We start from the raw sequence: 18,160 nt of genomic DNA on the forward strand, positions 1-18,160 counted from the left end.
GCAAGAACTTGCTGTCTTTGCCCGGGCACTCTTATTTATACACAATAAAGGCCTTGTGCAGGAGATCAAGGCTGTATTTCATTGATTTGACATGATGGTTAACCTGTGAACTTTGCCCCTGCTAATAGAATAATTTCTGTTTGTTGACTCCTCTTTTGGTATCCTCGAGGGTAACAGTCGCTTCATCCCAGCTCTCATTTGCATGTCTGGTGCCAAATGGTTTTACAGCTTTTACTGGCACGGAACAGGGCCAGGACAAAGCTAATCAAATGCAGTAGCTACAGCTGGATACTGAGGCCCCACACCTCTCTCCACGGATCCTACCTGTAATTTCCAGAAGCTCTCCAGCAACTTGGCTCTGATTCATATTTTGCTTGTGAAAGCTTGGAGAGGTCATAGATTCACAGAATGGTCTGAGATTGGAAGGGACCTTAAAGCTTAGCTTGTTCCAATCCCCTGCCATGGGCAGGGACATCTGCCACCACAGCAGGTTGCTCCAAGCCCTGTCCAACCTGGCCTTGGACACTTCGGGGATGGGACAGCCACAGCTTCTCTGATCCTTGACTACCAAACAATCAATCCCACAGAGGTCTTTCACATAAATCTCACCCAGTCCAAGAGGCTGACTGCCAGCCAAGAAAAAGACCAAAATTTATGACTGAAAAGGGTAAATCTGTTAAACACTAAAGGTATGGTTTTCCAGCAGAGCTAACCCACCCTAAACATGCAGTGTTCGAAAAAAGGGCAATCCCACCTCCCCAAGCCTACTGCTCTCCTCCTTCCAGCACAAGGATTTCTCTGAACACATGCTGGATACAAAGGTCAGAAAACCAAACCCCCAGGAAAAAACAGGACAGTGAAGATGGAGAGAGGGAGGGGATTGACTTTCTGGTCTATAACAGGACAGGGAATACATGGGAGTTGGAGGGCTGACAGATAAAACCCAGTAGGTTCTGGTCGTTAGCTCTGGAGATCCAAGGACTAACATGAGGCCCTGCTGCTAACCAGTAGGTCTCACTGGGGTATTTCAAAGAGGTTTTTTCCTCTAGCTATAGCTTTCCCTCCCTCCACTGCTTTTCATCAGGATAGATGAAAGCTCTTCATCTATTAGCTACTTAGATCAGATGAAGACCTTCAAAAAGCTGATACTTTAAGGACAGGTTGTATCTCGGGAGCCAGGGGACCAAAAAACTCCAGGTCTTACCACAGAAGGGTACTCTGGAGTCTTCAAAGGTAAAATCCAATTTCCACGTGGGTTTTATAGAATTCGGATAATCTGACTTAAAACTGCAACGGTTCTACTTAAATTCATCACTGCCTTACAACAGTGAGGGATCCAGACCAGGGCTACGAGTAGCAATGGTTTTGCTTTTACACGCAAGTGTGACCTGCTACAATTTAATTTCTGAGCGTGACTTCAGGCAAAGCAGCTCGCTCTGGCACACATGAGGGGAATGAGAGGAGTGTCCAGAAGAGTCAGACCTTTCCCGAAGTTGCCTGAGCTGGGCATTCAGGGCTACACCAGTGAAGGAAGGGGCAGCTTTGCCCCCCACAAGCAGAGACGCTGCAGTCCTCAGAGCAGCTCACACCTGAGCCGCATGTGTACTGCAAAATGGGGAAAAAATGAGCCTTTTAACACACAATTCACCTCAAACCCAGCTGACTGCTGTGGGAATTTGTATTTCCAAGTGTGTCATCTTTGCATAGTCCGAAGCTGCACTTCCAGGTGAAGCAGGCATCAATTAGCTGATTTCTGGCATTAGGATGGGTGGTGTCAGACATACTTTGTACCTGATAAGCTCAAAAGTGTAGCTCTCATCTGGTACTGTTCCACTTCCAAATCACGTCCACTAACCCTGCAGCAGAGCTCAGCCATCCCACCGCCATGGCAGAGGTGGGTAAGGTGGCACCAAGGTCACCCGGCCTCACCCACGCCGGGATGGCACAACACGAGGTGCTCCACACGGCCCAGCAAGGCCAGGCTGAGCAAACCCCTGCTCTCGACCAAGTGTCAAATCTTCTCAGAGAGATGCTCAGAATTATATTCACCAGCAATTTGACTTTTTAATCATTTCAATTACTGTGACTAAAACCCTTCAATCGGAACAAAACCGGGGGAAAAATAACCCCTCTCCTTCTGAAGGAAGCCTGCCTGGCTTAACAGACCATACCAAATCGTGAAGGTTTTTGCTTTTGTGGTCTTCACATATTTCATTTAATGCAGATAATTAACCTCAGTTTCTAATTTCAAATCCTCCACATAAGGAAGCAAAGTGACTGAATACATTCACTGACAGATGGAAAATTAAAATATTACTACAGCTTCTGCACAGCTCAAAAGACGGGGCCTCGCAAAAGATCTTTCTTCTTTTATTTGACTGATTAACTGTAATTTGCTTAATGGATTTAAGGATGAGCCTAATAATCCAATGATATATCCAGGAACTGATTTAGGATATCAGCACCTCTCTTCTGATTTTTTTTAAGCACAGTAGTTTCTTCACTACACACAGTCACTTCTGAAACCAGGTTTTTCCATCAGTTTTAATAAAATCAGGTCCATGATTTATTTCAAACGGGTGGTGATGGCATGACTGGCCTTGCACCATGCAGCCACAGTGCTGAACTTCTTGAAGTACCTTCTGAAGCCCCAGATTTAGGGATGACCCATGACCTCAACACGCTGTGGCAGCCAATGACCCATCCCAGTGGGCAACAAGGACTTCTTGCATGGCTTGGGAAGGCAGAGAAGTCAACAGCTCTACCCTCACATGGGGCCAGCGTGTGTTTCCCCAGCACCCCCACACCCTTCTCAGTCCCTTTTCCACCAAGAAAGTCTGGCATAACAGGATTTCACAGTCTGTCTCAACAGTTAATAAATCCAGGATCCAACAGACTATTAAAGGAAAACATCCAAGAGGCAGTCATTTTTAAAACGTCCAATGGCAACTAATTATTCAAGGGATTAGTCCATTATAGTAACAACAAAGAAACTCTTAAAACATAAAGCCAAGTTGAACGGCAGATCAAACCCAAGGTATTCCCACCCCGTGGCCCACCTCCTGGGTGCACTTCTCAGCGGCCTGGGAGCAGTTCAGCTCCCACTCAGCCTTTTAGCACCCAATTCCTTCTGAAACTGGGCAGAACCCAAACCAGTCAGACTCAAAATACAGTATTTCATGATCTGTGCCATTATTGTAAGTGCACAACAAAACAGGACCATTGCCAGCACTGGACCAGTCAGGCTGTGGCTCAGTCCAACTCACTCAACCTTCTAAGGACAGAGATTCCCTTCCCTCTGGTGATGCGTTCCTGGACTGCATCACGCTCCCAAGACTTTTTTCCCCCATGTCCAACCTGAATCCCCCCAGCACCAAAAGGAGGGGGATATAATCCCCCTTCTGTGCTTTTAAGAGGAAATATTCTGTAACTCAAATAAAAATCACAACAAAACAAGGTTTTGTTTGCTGGAGGAGGGGAGAAAACACTATTCATTTATCAAATGAGAGTGCTAAAAGCTTAACTACCTGTCTTTAAAAAGAAGCCAAAGCACTGATCCATAACCAACCAACAAACACACCACTTCTTCATCTTGATTTGTGTGAAGGCAAAGCTATGGGCACAAAAGGTATTCTTCAAATAAAATCCATTTTAAAACTTGGCAACCATCAGTATAAATACTTTACGCTGTTAGTGTAATGTAAGCACTTCCACACAGAAGTTTCATCAGCTTAACAATATATTTAAAAAAGCTGGCTTAACTTCTGTGCAAAACCACCATCAGTCTCTGTCCTGTATATCTTACAGTGATCCAGCCACTAAATTACCACTTAGAGCTATTGGCATCAGACCCCCTCCTTGCTGGACTCACTGATTTCTCCAAGAACAATGCAGAACCCAAACTACTCTTCTGCAACTTATTTTCTTTAAAATTGGAAATAGCCACTGCTCTACATGGATTCCAAACAGAGCTGTACTGATTACAAATAATACTCTAGGCCCAGCAATTTTAATTCAAGATAAGCATCCAAAACTTTTCTTCCTGCCTTTGCATATGGGTCTAACATTCCGAAGATGCTTTTTTCCTGCAAACGAGCTCTGGTGAAGCTCCAACAGCCTAACTCCAAGATGCACGTGCTGCCTCTCCAGCTAAAAGAAGCATCAGTAAGACCATTAACACATCTTTAAACTTTCTAAACATGACTGCTCCTGCACCAGCATTCCTGGTTTTGCATCCCCGGTTTTCCAACCGGTCGGTACAATTAACGCCAATTCCTTCACCGCACAGTCTTGAGTCAGAGGTGTGCAATTTAATATTTAATTATGAACGAAGCAGCCAACCTCAAAATTAGCTAAACTTCAGCCAGCTCCTTCCTGATGCAGCCCCAGCTTCTGACCGCTGGACCGTTTGTGCTGCCTAAGCCATGGGGAGATCCTGCGCCTTCCCTGAGCCAGCCTACACCGATCCTCTCCGGCTGTTTGTGGCTGCGTCCTCCCAGATCAGAGGCTGTCATGTCCCTCTAAAGCTCCATCAGCTCTTCTCCACTGGCCTCCTCTTCATACTCTGTTATGAAGAATTGCTGGCCCTGTGTTCTGGGGAGAGCTGCCCTCCCACACGTCCGGAGAGGCTGCCAGTGCGTGGGCACAGGCACAAGGGCTCTCCTGGTGATTTCTACCGGCCTGGTGGAGAACCACATCACCCACCCTTTCCATTTGAACCACCAACGCTTGTGAAATGCCGTGAGCTTAGTCAGCTCAGCACTGTGGAAATTAGAGCTTGGAGCCAGCTTCCTTTAAAAAAACCAACCCCCTGTGTATATCAAAGACCCCGTTGAGAAATTTCTCCGTCCGTGCCCAGCAGCTCGACCACAACACTCCTCAAAACCAAGCGACTGCAGACTTCACCCACCACCACTGTGTCCTCTCATCACCATTGCCCAGGTTTCCTTTTCAGTGCATCGTGTGCTTCATGAAATGGGTCAAACCCCAAAACAACTGGCAGAACCAACTCAAATCTCCCAGTTTTCTTTGTTTTCAGGAGAGATGGAGACAGAGCTGCCGGCAGGTAACACCATACGCTCTTCTCACTTCCCACCACGGGAGGAAAGCAAAGGCAATGGCTGTGAGAGCTGCTCTCCAATAATTTGGGAGTGGGAGGGGAGCGCCTTCCCACGCAGAGCTAAAGAGACAGCAGAAGAAACCCACCCCAGCAAAAGACACAACCGTTCACCACAAAACACCCAATTTCCAACTCTTTAAGACGCGTGTGTTTTTCCTGGAGCAGTCAAAAACCAGGCTGCAGGGCAGTTCTCAGGCACAGGTTTAATTTCTGCTCTGCAGCTCCGAGGAACGCTGTCCCGGCGCGTCGGAAGAAGGTTAATGAACGATTTAGCCGCCCTCACAACCACGTTAGTGTCACTTTCGGAAGCTGCGAGTTAATGCCCGAGATCTTCGGGGGTTACTCTCTTTGAAGTTCACTGATCCATAACCAATGTCCAATTAATTTGCAGGAGCCGAACTATAATGACTATTGGCCTTTTCCGACGCGCACAAAAACACAGTGGGCAGCGGGCGATGCTTTTGGCTTCGGGATGTTCCCAAATGTGCCTGCACGTTTGCACACCTTCGGAATACCCAGCGCTAATAACGGGTTGTCTTTCTGCCCTTTGAGGAATTTTTTTGCATTTGCTCTCCCGAGAGCAGAGCTACCGCATCAAGATTTATGAACTTTCTGCTGCAAAAAAAAAAAAAAAAAATTGGAGCTGATTCAAGATGCTCATTTGCTAACAGGGAAATACTTCTACTGCATTTGCTTAGATTCCTCTTTATTTAGGGTTTCCATGGAAGCCAAGGAATAGAAGTTCAGTCTTGGGAAGATTAAACAGGCCCTGAGATATAATGCAAAACAGCTTATTTCAACATTCCCCAAAGAGCAGAAATGAGAAATTCTTCCACACATATGCCAAAAAAAAAAAAAAAAAAAAAAAAGGAGGTTTGTGGAAATTTTCAAAATAAATTGGGACCCAGCTTTTCAAATGCTGCTCACAACCATCACTTCCTGCTGCAAGCAGCTCCACTGGCTTCCAACACAGTTCCTCAGGTGAGAAAGTAAATGAACAAGAAGTCTGCAGGATAGAGAAGCTACAGCTTAAAAATGAGCTTATTCAAGGCAATTATTGCTATACAACATCCAGGAAGAAGGTTAATTCAACCACAAGGTCTTGCACAAGGAGGAACAATCACCTCATTAATTAGTATCTCAGCAGTTTTTAGAATAAAAAAGGCAGAGATTATGCAGTTCAGCAGCACCTTCCATGGCGATGCTCTGGATGCTACTGGAGCTGACAGACCAACATTTAAAAAATAAAATAAATCCCTTATCTTCAGATATTCCAAGCTGAGAAATGCTTCTGCTCTGGTGAGAATGGTAAACATTTCCTTGCCTCCCTACCCCACAGGTCAGCAGAGTGTCAGCAGCCACAATGACAGGCTGTCCGACACTACAAATTAATAGCCACACATTTTCTCTGACCTCCATCCCCCAGGTAAAGATTTATGTTTTGTGTTGTTCCAATCTGGTATGAAAATGCCCAGGACCAATGAACTCTACTCTACTTCACAGCACCTTCCTTAAACCATTTTACAGTCTGGCACAGATAATGGTAATGGGTAAAGTGCACTTTCTGCCTTAAGTTGGAGCTAAAATCCTGTCGCATGCAGGATTTGCTACCTGGTGTAATAAGGAAACTAAAAACCGCTGACCCTCAAGTAAGTTATTTTCAATCTTAACACCATTACTGCTTAAATAAAAAGATACTGAAGTTGTAGCCTTTTCTAATCCTTCATTTATGGTGAGCACCCAACCACTCAGTGAAAACACACTTCACTACATGCTGAAGTTTTTATTAACTCCATGGGAAAGTCCCAAGACACTGGGATATCTTTTTCTGACTGATTAAAACAGCAGGAGTCCACGTGAATTCCTTTTTTTTTTTTTTTCTCCCCCCTGCTCCCAAAGAGTTTCACATGTAACATACCCTCCTCAAAATCTGTAAGGAAACAAGAACCAAGCCGAGAACATTTCTCCAGCTGAAAGGCACCGAGACCTCGCGCAGGGCGGGATGCGCTTCCAGCTGCCAGCCTAAAGGGATGGCTGGGGGAGATTAAACACAGAAATGCTTTTCATAAGGCAGGAGGCTTTGAAGAGGACAGTTCAACTACTTCATTTCATAATCTTCACAAAGCGTCAGATTTTAGCCTAAGCAGGTCTTAAAACAAGGAGATTTTATTTAAAAAAAGGGGGGGAAAAAAAAAAAGAAAGTAGGAATGTGTTCTGGCCGGGTTCTGTTGATTCAGCAAGGGTTAGACACACACACGCTTATTGATCCCAGAGAGCTCCCTGCTAAGTTAATTGTCTGGAATTTTAACTGAGCTCTCAGCAAGTTTCAAAATCCATGTTGGCTGGAAGTGGGTGGGGGACCCAGAAAAAAAATAGGCTGCAAAACTGCAAGTCCTCTAGTTGAAAAAAACCCACCAATTACTTTCATGAAGGGAAAAAAGCTGCAGCAGGGAATGGTTTTAACTGGATTTGGGGATTCTGTGTTTGACACTGCTATAATTCAGTGCTGGGAATCCCATTTGCAAAGCAGTACCATTATCAGGGAGCATCGTGAATGCACCGTGAACTCCTGTCCACGGTACCAAGGGATCTCCTGCAAGCTCATGACAACAATTTCTACACAGAGCAGTGTTACCACAGGTGTACCTGTCCACATCACAGTACCTGAGCACTGACCTTCTGCTTGTGCAGGTAAGGGCTCAGCTGCCTGTGTGTGCACGGGGGCTGCCCATGGCTCTGCACTACCTGCCTCCAGCCCACATCCAGCAGCAGTTCCTCCAGGTGAGGAAAGTGCTGCAGGGATGATCTGGCGCAACCAGACAGGAACAGCCAGAGACACCTTTAAAACAACCTGCGACTGCTTTCCAAACAAAGCTTTGCACACCATCGAACCACCCGGCAACGCCAACCCGCACCGACGCGGATGCTCCCCACAACCACTGGTCCTCCAAAGCTTCCCACCACCCCCGTGGTGGCTCCCCAATCCGTTCACGAGCTGCCCCGGCGCTCACCCACCTGAACTCCCTGCCCTCGCTGTAGCGCCGAGCCGAGGCCGCGCGTTGCGTGGCCGTCTCCAGGAGCAGCTTCTGCGTGAGCCTGCTGGAAGGCGCCGAGTCCCGGCTGGCCTCGGGCTCGGCCTCTTGGTCACACTTCCACTCCTCGTCCTCGTTCAGAGTCGGCAGATAACCAGGTAGTCCTTTACCTGTCCCAGACCCCGAGCTCGGATCGCTATAAATTTTTGGACTTTCCCCACCTGTCCTTGTGTATTCCAAATAAATATCTGACTTAAGGAACAAAGGGTAGGTATTGTCTTCTATCATGCACTGAATCTCCGTTTGGGCCTGGTCAAACATGTCGGGGTCAATCTGCAGTTTCACAACACAGTCTTTGATGAAGCTCTTTGTGGCTGGTTTGATCTGCCGGGACACAATGCCATTGTTGTCGAGGATGTATTTTTTGTAAATGGCTTTTGCCAGCTTGAGTCTTTTTTCCTCGTTAGACACACACGGCTCCAGCTTCCTGAAGCCGCTGCAGGCAAACCAGAAGTCCAGCAGATCCGCACAGTCCTCCTGTTTCAGGAAAGTCCTGAAGAGGTTGATTCCATCTTGATCATCCAGCAAGGAGTGCAGCGACTCGGCCCACTTCAGGTAGGGTGGAGTTGGCGAAGCACTCCCCTCGGGCTCGTACCCCAAATCCAAATCGGAGCGCCTCGGTGTTGCTGTGGACATCTCATTTCTAACCACGTCACTTTTACCGGAGTAGAAACCATGGCTAACTGGCCTTGGATCCGTGGACACGAGTTCCCCCTCCTCGCCAGGAACTGGTGGTCTTGGAGCATCTTCAGTGAAGCTTCCTCCGAGGTCCAAGGGGAAGCCTTTCCCCTGGATATTCATTTTTCTGGTCCTTGCTTGCGCGGGAGCAGTGGGGGACGAGCTCAAATCTCAAATCACCACTATTTGTAGCTCCAAGGTAAACAAGTTTGTTCGGCTGAAACAGAGGAGAAAAAAAATAAGCGAGTATCACTGGAAATAAACACTCTAAGATTACAAACCACTGGCTTTGCTCTGCACCATTACTGTACTAACACCTCTTTTTTTTCAGCAGAATCAACAGCAAAGCTCTTGGTGACTTCCAAGAGCGCAGAACTGGGCTCAAACCAGGCACAGGCTAAAAATGACAGTTACAGAACATCCAAAACCGTACATCCAGAATTCAGCATCAGTGATACAGCTGATGCTCTCCTAAAACAGAATCCCATTACCCAAGACCGATGGTTTTACTAGACCCTGAGATGTGGCAGTCCCCACACCCAAGAGATCCATACTCAGGTATCACAGGACACACGTCACTTTCTGCACTGCCACCAAGTCCTCTGCACAGCACACGCACCAGGTGACGCTAAGGCAACGCAGTTTTTATCCGGCTATAAATCTAGGAAATTCTCATCCCCAAACAGGAATTTAAGGCTTGTGAAAATTATTTGGAAAGAATACCCAGCTAGTCCTGGAAGCGGGACTGCACCTTAATCAAACACAGGTGGCTTTCGTACGCTCAAGTGACATACCAGCGCCACATTCCTCACAAATCTCTGCGTTTCAGAAATACGCCGCGTCGCCTCGAGTAGCTCTAGGGGAATCCAGATGCATCGCTGACCCTAATATTTTGGGCATCTGGACTGCATTCTTGCTTCAGATGGGCATGTTAGCACAGGAGTGCAGTTCTGGCACTGCTTTTTGTAGGCAAGCCGTTGAGAAAAGGTTCATTTAACGCCAACAAAATTGCACTCTACGAGCCTGGGAAAATTTCAGGTCATCAAAGGAAGATGAGAAAACCACCTTGAGAAGGAAACCTGATCAAGTACGAGGTTTTTAAAGAAAAGCAACGAGTCAATATGGAGGATGGGAGGTGTGGGGAAGGAGGGGAAGGCAGGGAAGGGCAACCCCTGGGTTGCTACTTCTGCTGCTCGACAAGGTAACTTCATCATTTAAAGGCAGCAGCAAAATTCTTGTCCTGCAGAACAGTCGAAGCCCCAAGTACTGCAGAGCACCAGCTGCCTAACAAATTACTACTCCTTGCGCTGCATTAACTCAATTGCATGTGAAAACACACCAAGAAAGACACATTTTAGCTCGCCCTCCCTCTCAAAGCTCACCCCACCTCAAGGAACATGTCTTTGGGATGCTATACCATTTTCCCCCCATTTTCTCATCCCTGCTGAACCGAGAACCGCCGACGATGCCGTGCCAGCCCTTACAGCCCACCTGTCCATCGTGAAACGACCCAGCGAGCCCAGGGGCGGCCAGTGAGGACGGCTGGGCCCCGTGTGGAGCGCGGCAACGAGCCAGCGCCGTCCGAGCCCCCGGCCCGAGCCCCCCCAGCACGAAACCCCTGCCCTGGCACCGCGGGACGCGGTGGGCTCCGGCCCCACGCCGCGGGGTCGGATGGTTTTCACCCCGTTTCTGGAGGCGAGCGCTGGGCTCGCCCCCACCTCTGCGCCGCAGGTCCCCGGTGACCCCCGGCCGGGCGGCGAGGACCCCCGGGGCAGCGGCCCCGCAGCCCCACGGCCACGCCGGGCATTGTTGCGGCGGGGCCGCGCTGGCTCCTCACCCCGGCCGGGGCAGCCCCGCGGAGCCTCCCGGAGAACGCCCGGCCGAGCCGCTCTCCCGGCTCCCGGCGGGGACCCCCCGTTCGCCCCGCGGCAGCCGCCGGGCCGGGCGCGCTGCGGGGCGGCCCCGCCGCTGTCAGGGCGCCGCGCGGGGCCCCCGCCGCCCCCCGGGCAACTTCGCGGGACCCGGCCCGCGCCTCTCCCCGCGCCTCCGCCGCCACCGCCCCCGGCCGCGCTCGCCCTCCCGGCCCGCCCGTCCCCCGCGCCCGGGGCGGCCTAGCCCGGCCCGGCGGCCCCGGCGCGGCCCCGCGCTCCCGCCCGCGGCGGCCTCGGCGCGGCCTCGGCGCAGGGCCTGGGCCGGGGCCGCCTCACTCACCCGCGCGGAGCGGCGGCGGCGGCCCGGGGCGGCGGGGCCCGGCCCATGCGGCTCAGCGGCGGCGGCGGCCCGGCGGGGCTGCGGCGGCACAAAGCGGGCGGCTCGGGACGCCCATGGCCGCGGCCGCGGGCGGGTTGGCGGCGGCGGGGAGCGATCGGGAGCAGCAACAGCGGCGGCGGCGGCAGCAGCAGCCGAGCCGAGCCCCGCTCCGCTCCGCCTGCGCCGCTGCCTCCCAGCCCGGCACGGCGGCTCAGCCGCGCCCCCCGCGCCCCCACCCGGTACTGCGGGACCGGCGGCCGGAGCGGGGCGGAGCGGGCCCGGCCCGGCCCGGGGAGGCGGTGCAGGGACGCGCGGGGCCCGGGGGGGCTGCGGGTCCCGCACTCGCTGCAGCCGCACGGAGGTGCCGGCCCGGGGAGGCCCCGGGCCCCGGGAGCCGCAGCACATGGCCGAGGGGCCGGGCTGGGCTCCGGACAGAGCGCGGCACATGGCCGAGAGGCCGGGCAGGGCGCTGGGGACCCGCAGAGCTCCGGCTGGGCGGGCACCCCAAGGGCTGAGCGGCTCCAGAGCTCTTGCTGGCCCTGGCCGAGGGGAGCCCGCAGAGCCCCCGCGAGCATCCCGGGCAGGGATGGCCCCGGAGAGGGTCACACTCGGGAGACCCCCGGGGCCTGGCCGAGGGGCTCGGCCCAGGAAAGGCAGCAGCCCTCAAAGCACCACCAGTCTCCACTGCTCTGCCCGTGTTGAACGGCATGGCACACCCGAGCTCTGCCCGGTTTGGAGAGCACATCACGGGCCTGGGAATGGAGGAGCGTGGTGGCCGGTCCACCGGCCACTCTTGCCTCCACCAACCACTACAGCTGGTTTGAAACCTGCAAAGTGTGTCCTGCTTCTCTGAGCTGGGCAATTCCGCGGCAGGGAGAAATCAGGGACTGTCCAAGAGGTGGCACTGCATGGACTGGAACGGGTCACGCAATGTGGAGACTCCCCACATCGGCACTGGGGAGCATGTCACACCCTGAGGTGGTTGGTTATGGGGAGCAGGGTGCCCCAGCTCTGAGGGTGCTGTCCCAGAGTGATGGGGGACACTGCAGGGAGAAGAAGGCGATTACCAGATGCAGAGATCAAACGAGAGTAGAGTAACAGGGAAGCGCAAAGCCTGCTTCCTCCCTGGAAAGCAGCGATAGACTCCAAGCCAGGCAGACCCTAGGTACCATCTCAAAAGCTGAACATGCAAACAAGCCACAAGACAGTCCTTTAAAAATCAGAAATTACTCAGAATGATTTCCAACAGGGATGGTTTCTGCTTTCTTATGCAATTACACTGTTGCACGTGCCTGCCTCTATGCATTTAGAGAACGCTTTTGGAAACGTAACTTTTTTTTTTTCCAGCTTTCTGAAACGCACAGAAATCCACCCTGGGCAGTGGCACTCCCCATCCCAAGCCGGTAGAGAGCCCGGCAGGCCGATGTGGCTCCTTACACCCTTTCATGTGAACGATGGTGGGAGCTGATTTACATGTAGCAGTGCAATACTGATCTCAAGCGTAATAATAGAAAAGCTGATGTGGGATTCAGCTGGTAAAGAATTAAAGGATGGGAATATAATTAATGCAATCAGCCTAGTTTCCAGAAAATAGCTCTTGTCAAACTCTGATGTCATCCTTTGAAGAGATTACAAGTTTGGCTGATAAAGGTTATGGCATAGAAATAATAGACCTGGGCTCTGTTCAGGCATGTGACTTAATCCATATACTATTCTGATTAAAAATTAGCACAATACAACATCAAGAGGGACACCTTAAAGGGGCTGGGAGCTGGCAAACCGACAGCCATCAATGGGGAATCCCTGCAGAATGGGAGCGCGCTCAGTGGGTGTCCGGGCTTGGATGGGAAGCCCAGTGCTATTCAGTATTTCCATCAATGGTCTAGAAATAGATTAAAAAGCCCTGCTGAGAAAAACGCGGGGGTGAGGGAAATGAGAGGGGCAGGAGACACGGACGAGGTCAAGGCAGCTGTAGAAAACTTCACAGGCTGAGTCGCCGGCAAATAAAACATGGTTGAATGCGAGCAGCTGTGAAAGAGTCTGTCCACTGAGCACAGGGCCCTTCTGCTGGAAACCCGGGATCTGGCAAGGATGGACTGGGGGGAGTGTAGGAGGCGGGAGCAGCGGGCTCCCCACAGGGAATGTCTGGCTGGGACAGGGCTGGGTGCTACAGCAGAAGGATTCCAGAATCTGCGTTTTGAAGAGAATGCTGAGAAATTAGGAGAAGGTGGAGGAGAGTTAAAAGTGAGCCCTGCTTTTCAGGGGGGTGGCTGAGGCCCACAACCTCCCCAGCAAGTTCAAAGGAGCCCTGGAGACATTATAGCGCTTCAGTCGCTTCATGGGTGAGAGACCATCAGGTATTAGAGAGCTTTTCATCTCCCAGAGAAAGGCCCAGCGAGATTCACACCCCAAACTGAGATCACATGAGAAACCAGAGCCAGATTTCTCTGTGGCAAAGGGGAAACCGAGGGGGTGGGTGATGAGTTTGGGTCCACCAGGATGCAGGTGGCTGAAGGGCTGGGCTTGACATGCCCTCCCTCATGCTGACATCCTTCCCTGTAACCTCTCCTTACTGCTCCTTAGGTTAGGCTGGACCTGGGGAGTGGGAAAAGTGCCTGGGGCTCTCTTGGACCCCCCCAGCTCAGGAGACACAGCCCAGGGTGAGTAGCCAGCACTCATCCCACCCGCGGGCACACTGGGGAGGCAGAGGGGCTCCAGACCAGCTGACAGGGTCTTCCAGTAGCACAGGATTGCTCTGTGCATGCTCCCAGAGAAAGCAGAGCCAGTGCTGCCCTGCTCCAGCAAAAGCAGCCAGGCAGCTGCCCCTTGTAGGCTGGAAGAGATGAATTCCTGCAGGACGATTCCAAGCCTTCCCAGTGCCTCACTGTTTTCTGGTCCTCTAGCAGGGCTGCTTGGGGATGGGAGAACCGCGGGCTGGCTCCCTCTGGAGCCCTTTCCCTGCCTTTTACACATCAGTTTCCCCATGGCAAGGAGCTTGGCAAAGCACAGGGACCAACATCAGTTACTTCCAGATTTACCTAAGGACATCAAACAGGTTAGAAACTAAACTGAGCGCCCCTGGCCTGTGGGAGAGGAATAAACCTGTGAGATCTTTACACAAAGGATAGAGGCCAGTGAACCAAACCTGGTCATTTCTCTCTTCACCTGGTCCTTTCTCCCTTCTTCATCAGCTAATCACGTGGCCCTGCCTTAAGCCTTCGCAAAACTCCCACAGCTGAAATGGCAGCAGTGTTTTGGTGCACTGCTGGTGTCACCCTGCAGCTGAGGGTGGTCCCATGGGATCCTGTACTCTTCTTTTCTGCCTGGAAGAGCCAGCAAACGCTGGAGATAGAGGAACTGCTCTCAGCCTCTGGGCTGAAGGTCTGGGCTGCATCCAGGCAGCACTGGTGTGGTGCAATTCCAGAGCCTCCCTGCAAAGGGGAGTTTTCTGTAGCACCATTAGCTCCCTGCCAGGTTGGCTTGGGAGCCACAAGACTTCCAGGATCACTTCTGCAGAGGCTGCAAGAACTTGGATCAGCTTCAGCACTGACAATGGTCATCCCAAATGAATTCTCCTCTTTGTAGTGACTCACAGACTCCCCCAAGGCAAGATGGGCCTGACCCAGTGTTGAGGTGTGACCACTGGTGGGCTGTCAGCATCTGTTCCAATGGCAGGGATGTGTGGGTGTGAGCCAGTGTCCCTCCAGCATGGGTGAATTCAGGACAGAGTGCACTAGATGGTGCTGTTCAACCTTTGGCAGCCATTTAAAAGGCTCCTGCAAGGTCATAAGCGGTGCTGAAATTTGGTGGGTTTTATATTCAAAAACCTTTTTGGAACAGGAGGACAAATAGAAATATCCTAAAGTATGAGATCCTACACCAATCACCAGTGGTGGAAAAGGGCATCTCACCTCAGAGGGACACATGTCACCAACCACCTTGGACAGGGAGCACTCTCAGTTCTGAGGCAGGAGCTGGGGTTTGACTACATGACCGGCGGTGGCCAAAGGGGCTGCCAAGAAAAAAATGTCCCAGGGTGGAAGAGGAGGCTGACAGCTCTCTTTTGGACTGCTGGCAAGACGATGGTTGCAGAACAGGAGGAAGAAAGTGTATTAGCAATCATGATAAAAGTGTTGATGTTGTGGTGCCAGGAACCAAGGGCATCCTTGAAGGGCTCAGCTGGGATGAGGCACCCACAGCTCAATGGCACTGCTGCCAAGAGAATGAGCAAGTAGAGCCACAGGACATGGCTGGCAGGAGAACAAAGCAGAGAAGTGGTCATGGGTACATCCAGGCTGGGAACTGGAAGACAGCTCCTGCCTCACCAGGAGGGATGGATAGAGCACATCCCTGTGTGGGCAGTGAGGATGCCCAGAGACAGCTGTGCCAGGGGCTGGGACAAGAGTAGAAGTGGGTGATGCTGATTTCAACCATCACAGCATCCCTTCTTGCAGGTCTAAAGATATGTCCCCACCCTGGCTATGTCAGCCCCACAAAGCATCCACGGAGCAGCAGGAGCAGCTCTCTGAGTCCCTGTGGTGCAGGTCCTGCAGGAGGCCTGAGTGTGCCTCCTTCTTTGGATTCCCCACCTCCAAGGGACAAACACACCCAGACGTGTCAGTTTGCCTTGGATCTGCTTCTAATGCTGGCCAAAAAGGATGAAGCACTGTTTGGACACCAAGCTTATGTCTTTTTGCTCAGATCCTGCTCTTTAATAAAGTCCACAATGGAGCCTGCTGTTCCAGGCAGTGGGAAGGCTGCAGGGCCTGGCTGCTGTGGCTGCTCAGGTCCCTCACCTCCAGAAAAAGCATCCCATTTTCCCAGTTCACTCCTGTTCCCATGTGGGTGCTTGCTTGCAATTCGCTGGCATGTGCTGGGGGTCCCTGCTCTACCCCTCCAGGTACAGGGCTGGATCAAGTGGATGGGACATAGGCTTTGCTGCTCACATCAAAAATAACAAAAACTCCAGCCCTTGGCTGGGGTGGCCTCCTTCCAGGAATGTAAGGGCAGGAGGGCCTGGATCAGTTAAGGCAGCAGTCTGAACTGGTTTTTGCAGCTGCCAGCATTTTCCCATAGTGTTGCAAATGTCCAAGTGGCAGAGGGAAGCCCCTGCACATAACCATGAGCCCCTGCAGTGTCCTGGCATCCTGGCCTAGGGACTTGTTCTACCTTCAGCTCTGGGAGCATTCCCACTTGGTGTTTCTCCTTGTGCCTGCCCTGGCATCAGCCTCCTTCCTCCAGCTCTGCTTTGCCTTTCCTTGGTGGGTTACAGAGCCCCCAAACTTGATGTTTCCCCCAAAAAAGAGTATGGATAAGCTCATGCCATGCCTTGGGAGGCTGCTCTGGATGCGCTCCCAGCACCCTGTGGCCCTCCTGCCACCAGCCCTTAGACCATCCCCAGCTCCTCTCCTGGCTATCAGCCACCTCTAGCATCATATTTTGGGCTCAGGACTGGAGTTTTGGTCAAAGCTTTCCCCATCCTCCTTCTCCTCCTGTCTGACCAGGCAGGGAGAGTCACAGCAGTCCATGGCCACTCTCCTCTGCTTGCCTTGCACTGTCTGTAACACCAGTACCAGCCAATAACCATGTCAGCCAGTGTTCCTCTGCCCTGGCTGAGCAGAGCCCAGTTTGTTACACAGGCTTCTCTTCTCACTCCTTCTGTCCCAGCCACCCCAGATAACCCCTGGGGCCCCATCCCAGCCCCGGGCTGTGGCACAGAAGAGAAGAGTATGACCTGACATGGGTGCCAGGACCTCACTGTGTCCCCCAGCCCTCCCCACCTGGCCCCTGAGCTGCTTTTGGGGAAAGGTTCCCACGTCTGGCAGAACAAAGAGACCCTGCCAGACCCCTGCAAAATCTGAGACCCTCCTGCACCCAAGACCCCACGACTCCCCTGGTTTTGACCAGCCCTCTTTTCGACTGCCAAAAGCCACTGCACACACACTCAACCAGCACTGTCCATACTCCATGTTCTTCATCCCCAGCCAGTGAAGGCGAACCCCCCTTGGTGACACCCCACACACCTTCCTGCACCCACCTTTGGGGTCTGCCCTGGGTCTGTGCCCCACAATCCTGTCTCTCCATTCTCTGGACCACCAGGCTCGCTGCTCTTCTCCAGGGACCAGGGGTGGGATGCTGTCCATGCACGTCCCAGCAGTGCCACTCTGCAGAGAAAAGAGATGTCAGCTCGTCCCTGCTGGGGCCACCTGCCCAGGAGATGTTTGCAGGAGAGCCTGGCCAGGCAGAGACACCCTTTTGTCCCCCCACTCACAGGAGGGGGTCCTACTCCCATGGTCCTGAAGGACACACTTCATATATTGGCCCTCCATGAGATGGAGATGTCTGGAGTGGGCTCTGATCTGCTCTGAATGTGGGGGTTCTGGAGTGGTTATCCCTACTGAAATGGTCCTGGTGGGGAGCAGCAGTGTCAGGGGGACATCCCTGTCCCTGGTTCCTGAGCCCCGCTGCAGAGCCAGGACCCACCCCCCTGCCCAGGCCATTCCTTGCTCACCCTGTTCTCTGGTGTCCCCACAGCAGGACAGGACGAGGTTGGCTGCGTGGTGGGTATCATCCCTGGGTTGGAACACAGGATCTGACTGGTGCCTCACATCATTGACAGCTGCATGGAAACAGCTGGTTCCTGTGGCAGGGTTATCCCAGAGCAGCCTATGACGATTCAACCTGCTTGGTTCTGCTAGGAGAAGTGGATCTCCTTTATCCAGCCGTGTGTGACCCCGACCCAGGCTACTGGGAGGGAGGGGAAGGCTGGTGCAATGCAGAAATATCAGCTGGTTTGCTCTCACAGGTCTGTTTTGCAACTCTGGACTATGTCTCCTGGCTCAGATGTGTTCACCAGCCTGGCTGGTGAACATCTTGCCAGCTCAGTGCTCAGCAGTGCCTGCTCTGTCCTGCAGCCCCACAGACTTCCAGCCTGACTGTTTGAATACCATCCTATCAGCTTGGAAAGCAAGTGCTGGTCCCCACACTCCTGGCTCAACCCCGCCTGGAGGGTCAGCTCTCC

General features: G+C 52.4%; 1 protein-coding gene across 4 annotated transcripts in view; it reads right to left on the bottom strand.

The window, feature by feature from the left end:
* AXIN1 (axin 1) overlaps nucleotides 1–17,303 on the bottom strand; it is a 77,507-nt gene extending 60,204 nt beyond the window's left edge. The window contains exons 1-2 of one of the 4 annotated variants that reach the window (XM_032703916.1): nucleotides 17,177–17,303; nucleotides 8,135–9,106 (exon numbers count right to left, since the gene is read on the bottom strand). In XM_032703916.1, coding sequence (XP_032559807.1) covers nucleotides 8,135–9,012 — 878 coding nt within the window. In that variant the 5' untranslated portion in view covers nucleotides 9,013–9,106; nucleotides 17,177–17,303. Of the gene's footprint in view, nucleotides 1–8,134; nucleotides 9,107–9,683; nucleotides 10,416–11,100; nucleotides 11,252–17,176 lie in introns of those variants that run through there. The other 3 variants (XM_032703919.1, XM_032703918.1, XM_032703917.1) reach the window with 3 other exon arrangements.
* Nucleotides 17,304–18,160: the final 857 nt, after the last annotated feature.

This window comes from Chiroxiphia lanceolata, chromosome 16 (genome assembly GCF_009829145.1).
Source record: "Chiroxiphia lanceolata isolate bChiLan1 chromosome 16, bChiLan1.pri, whole genome shotgun sequence".
Classification (NCBI taxonomy): domain Eukaryota; kingdom Metazoa; phylum Chordata; class Aves; order Passeriformes; family Pipridae; genus Chiroxiphia; species Chiroxiphia lanceolata.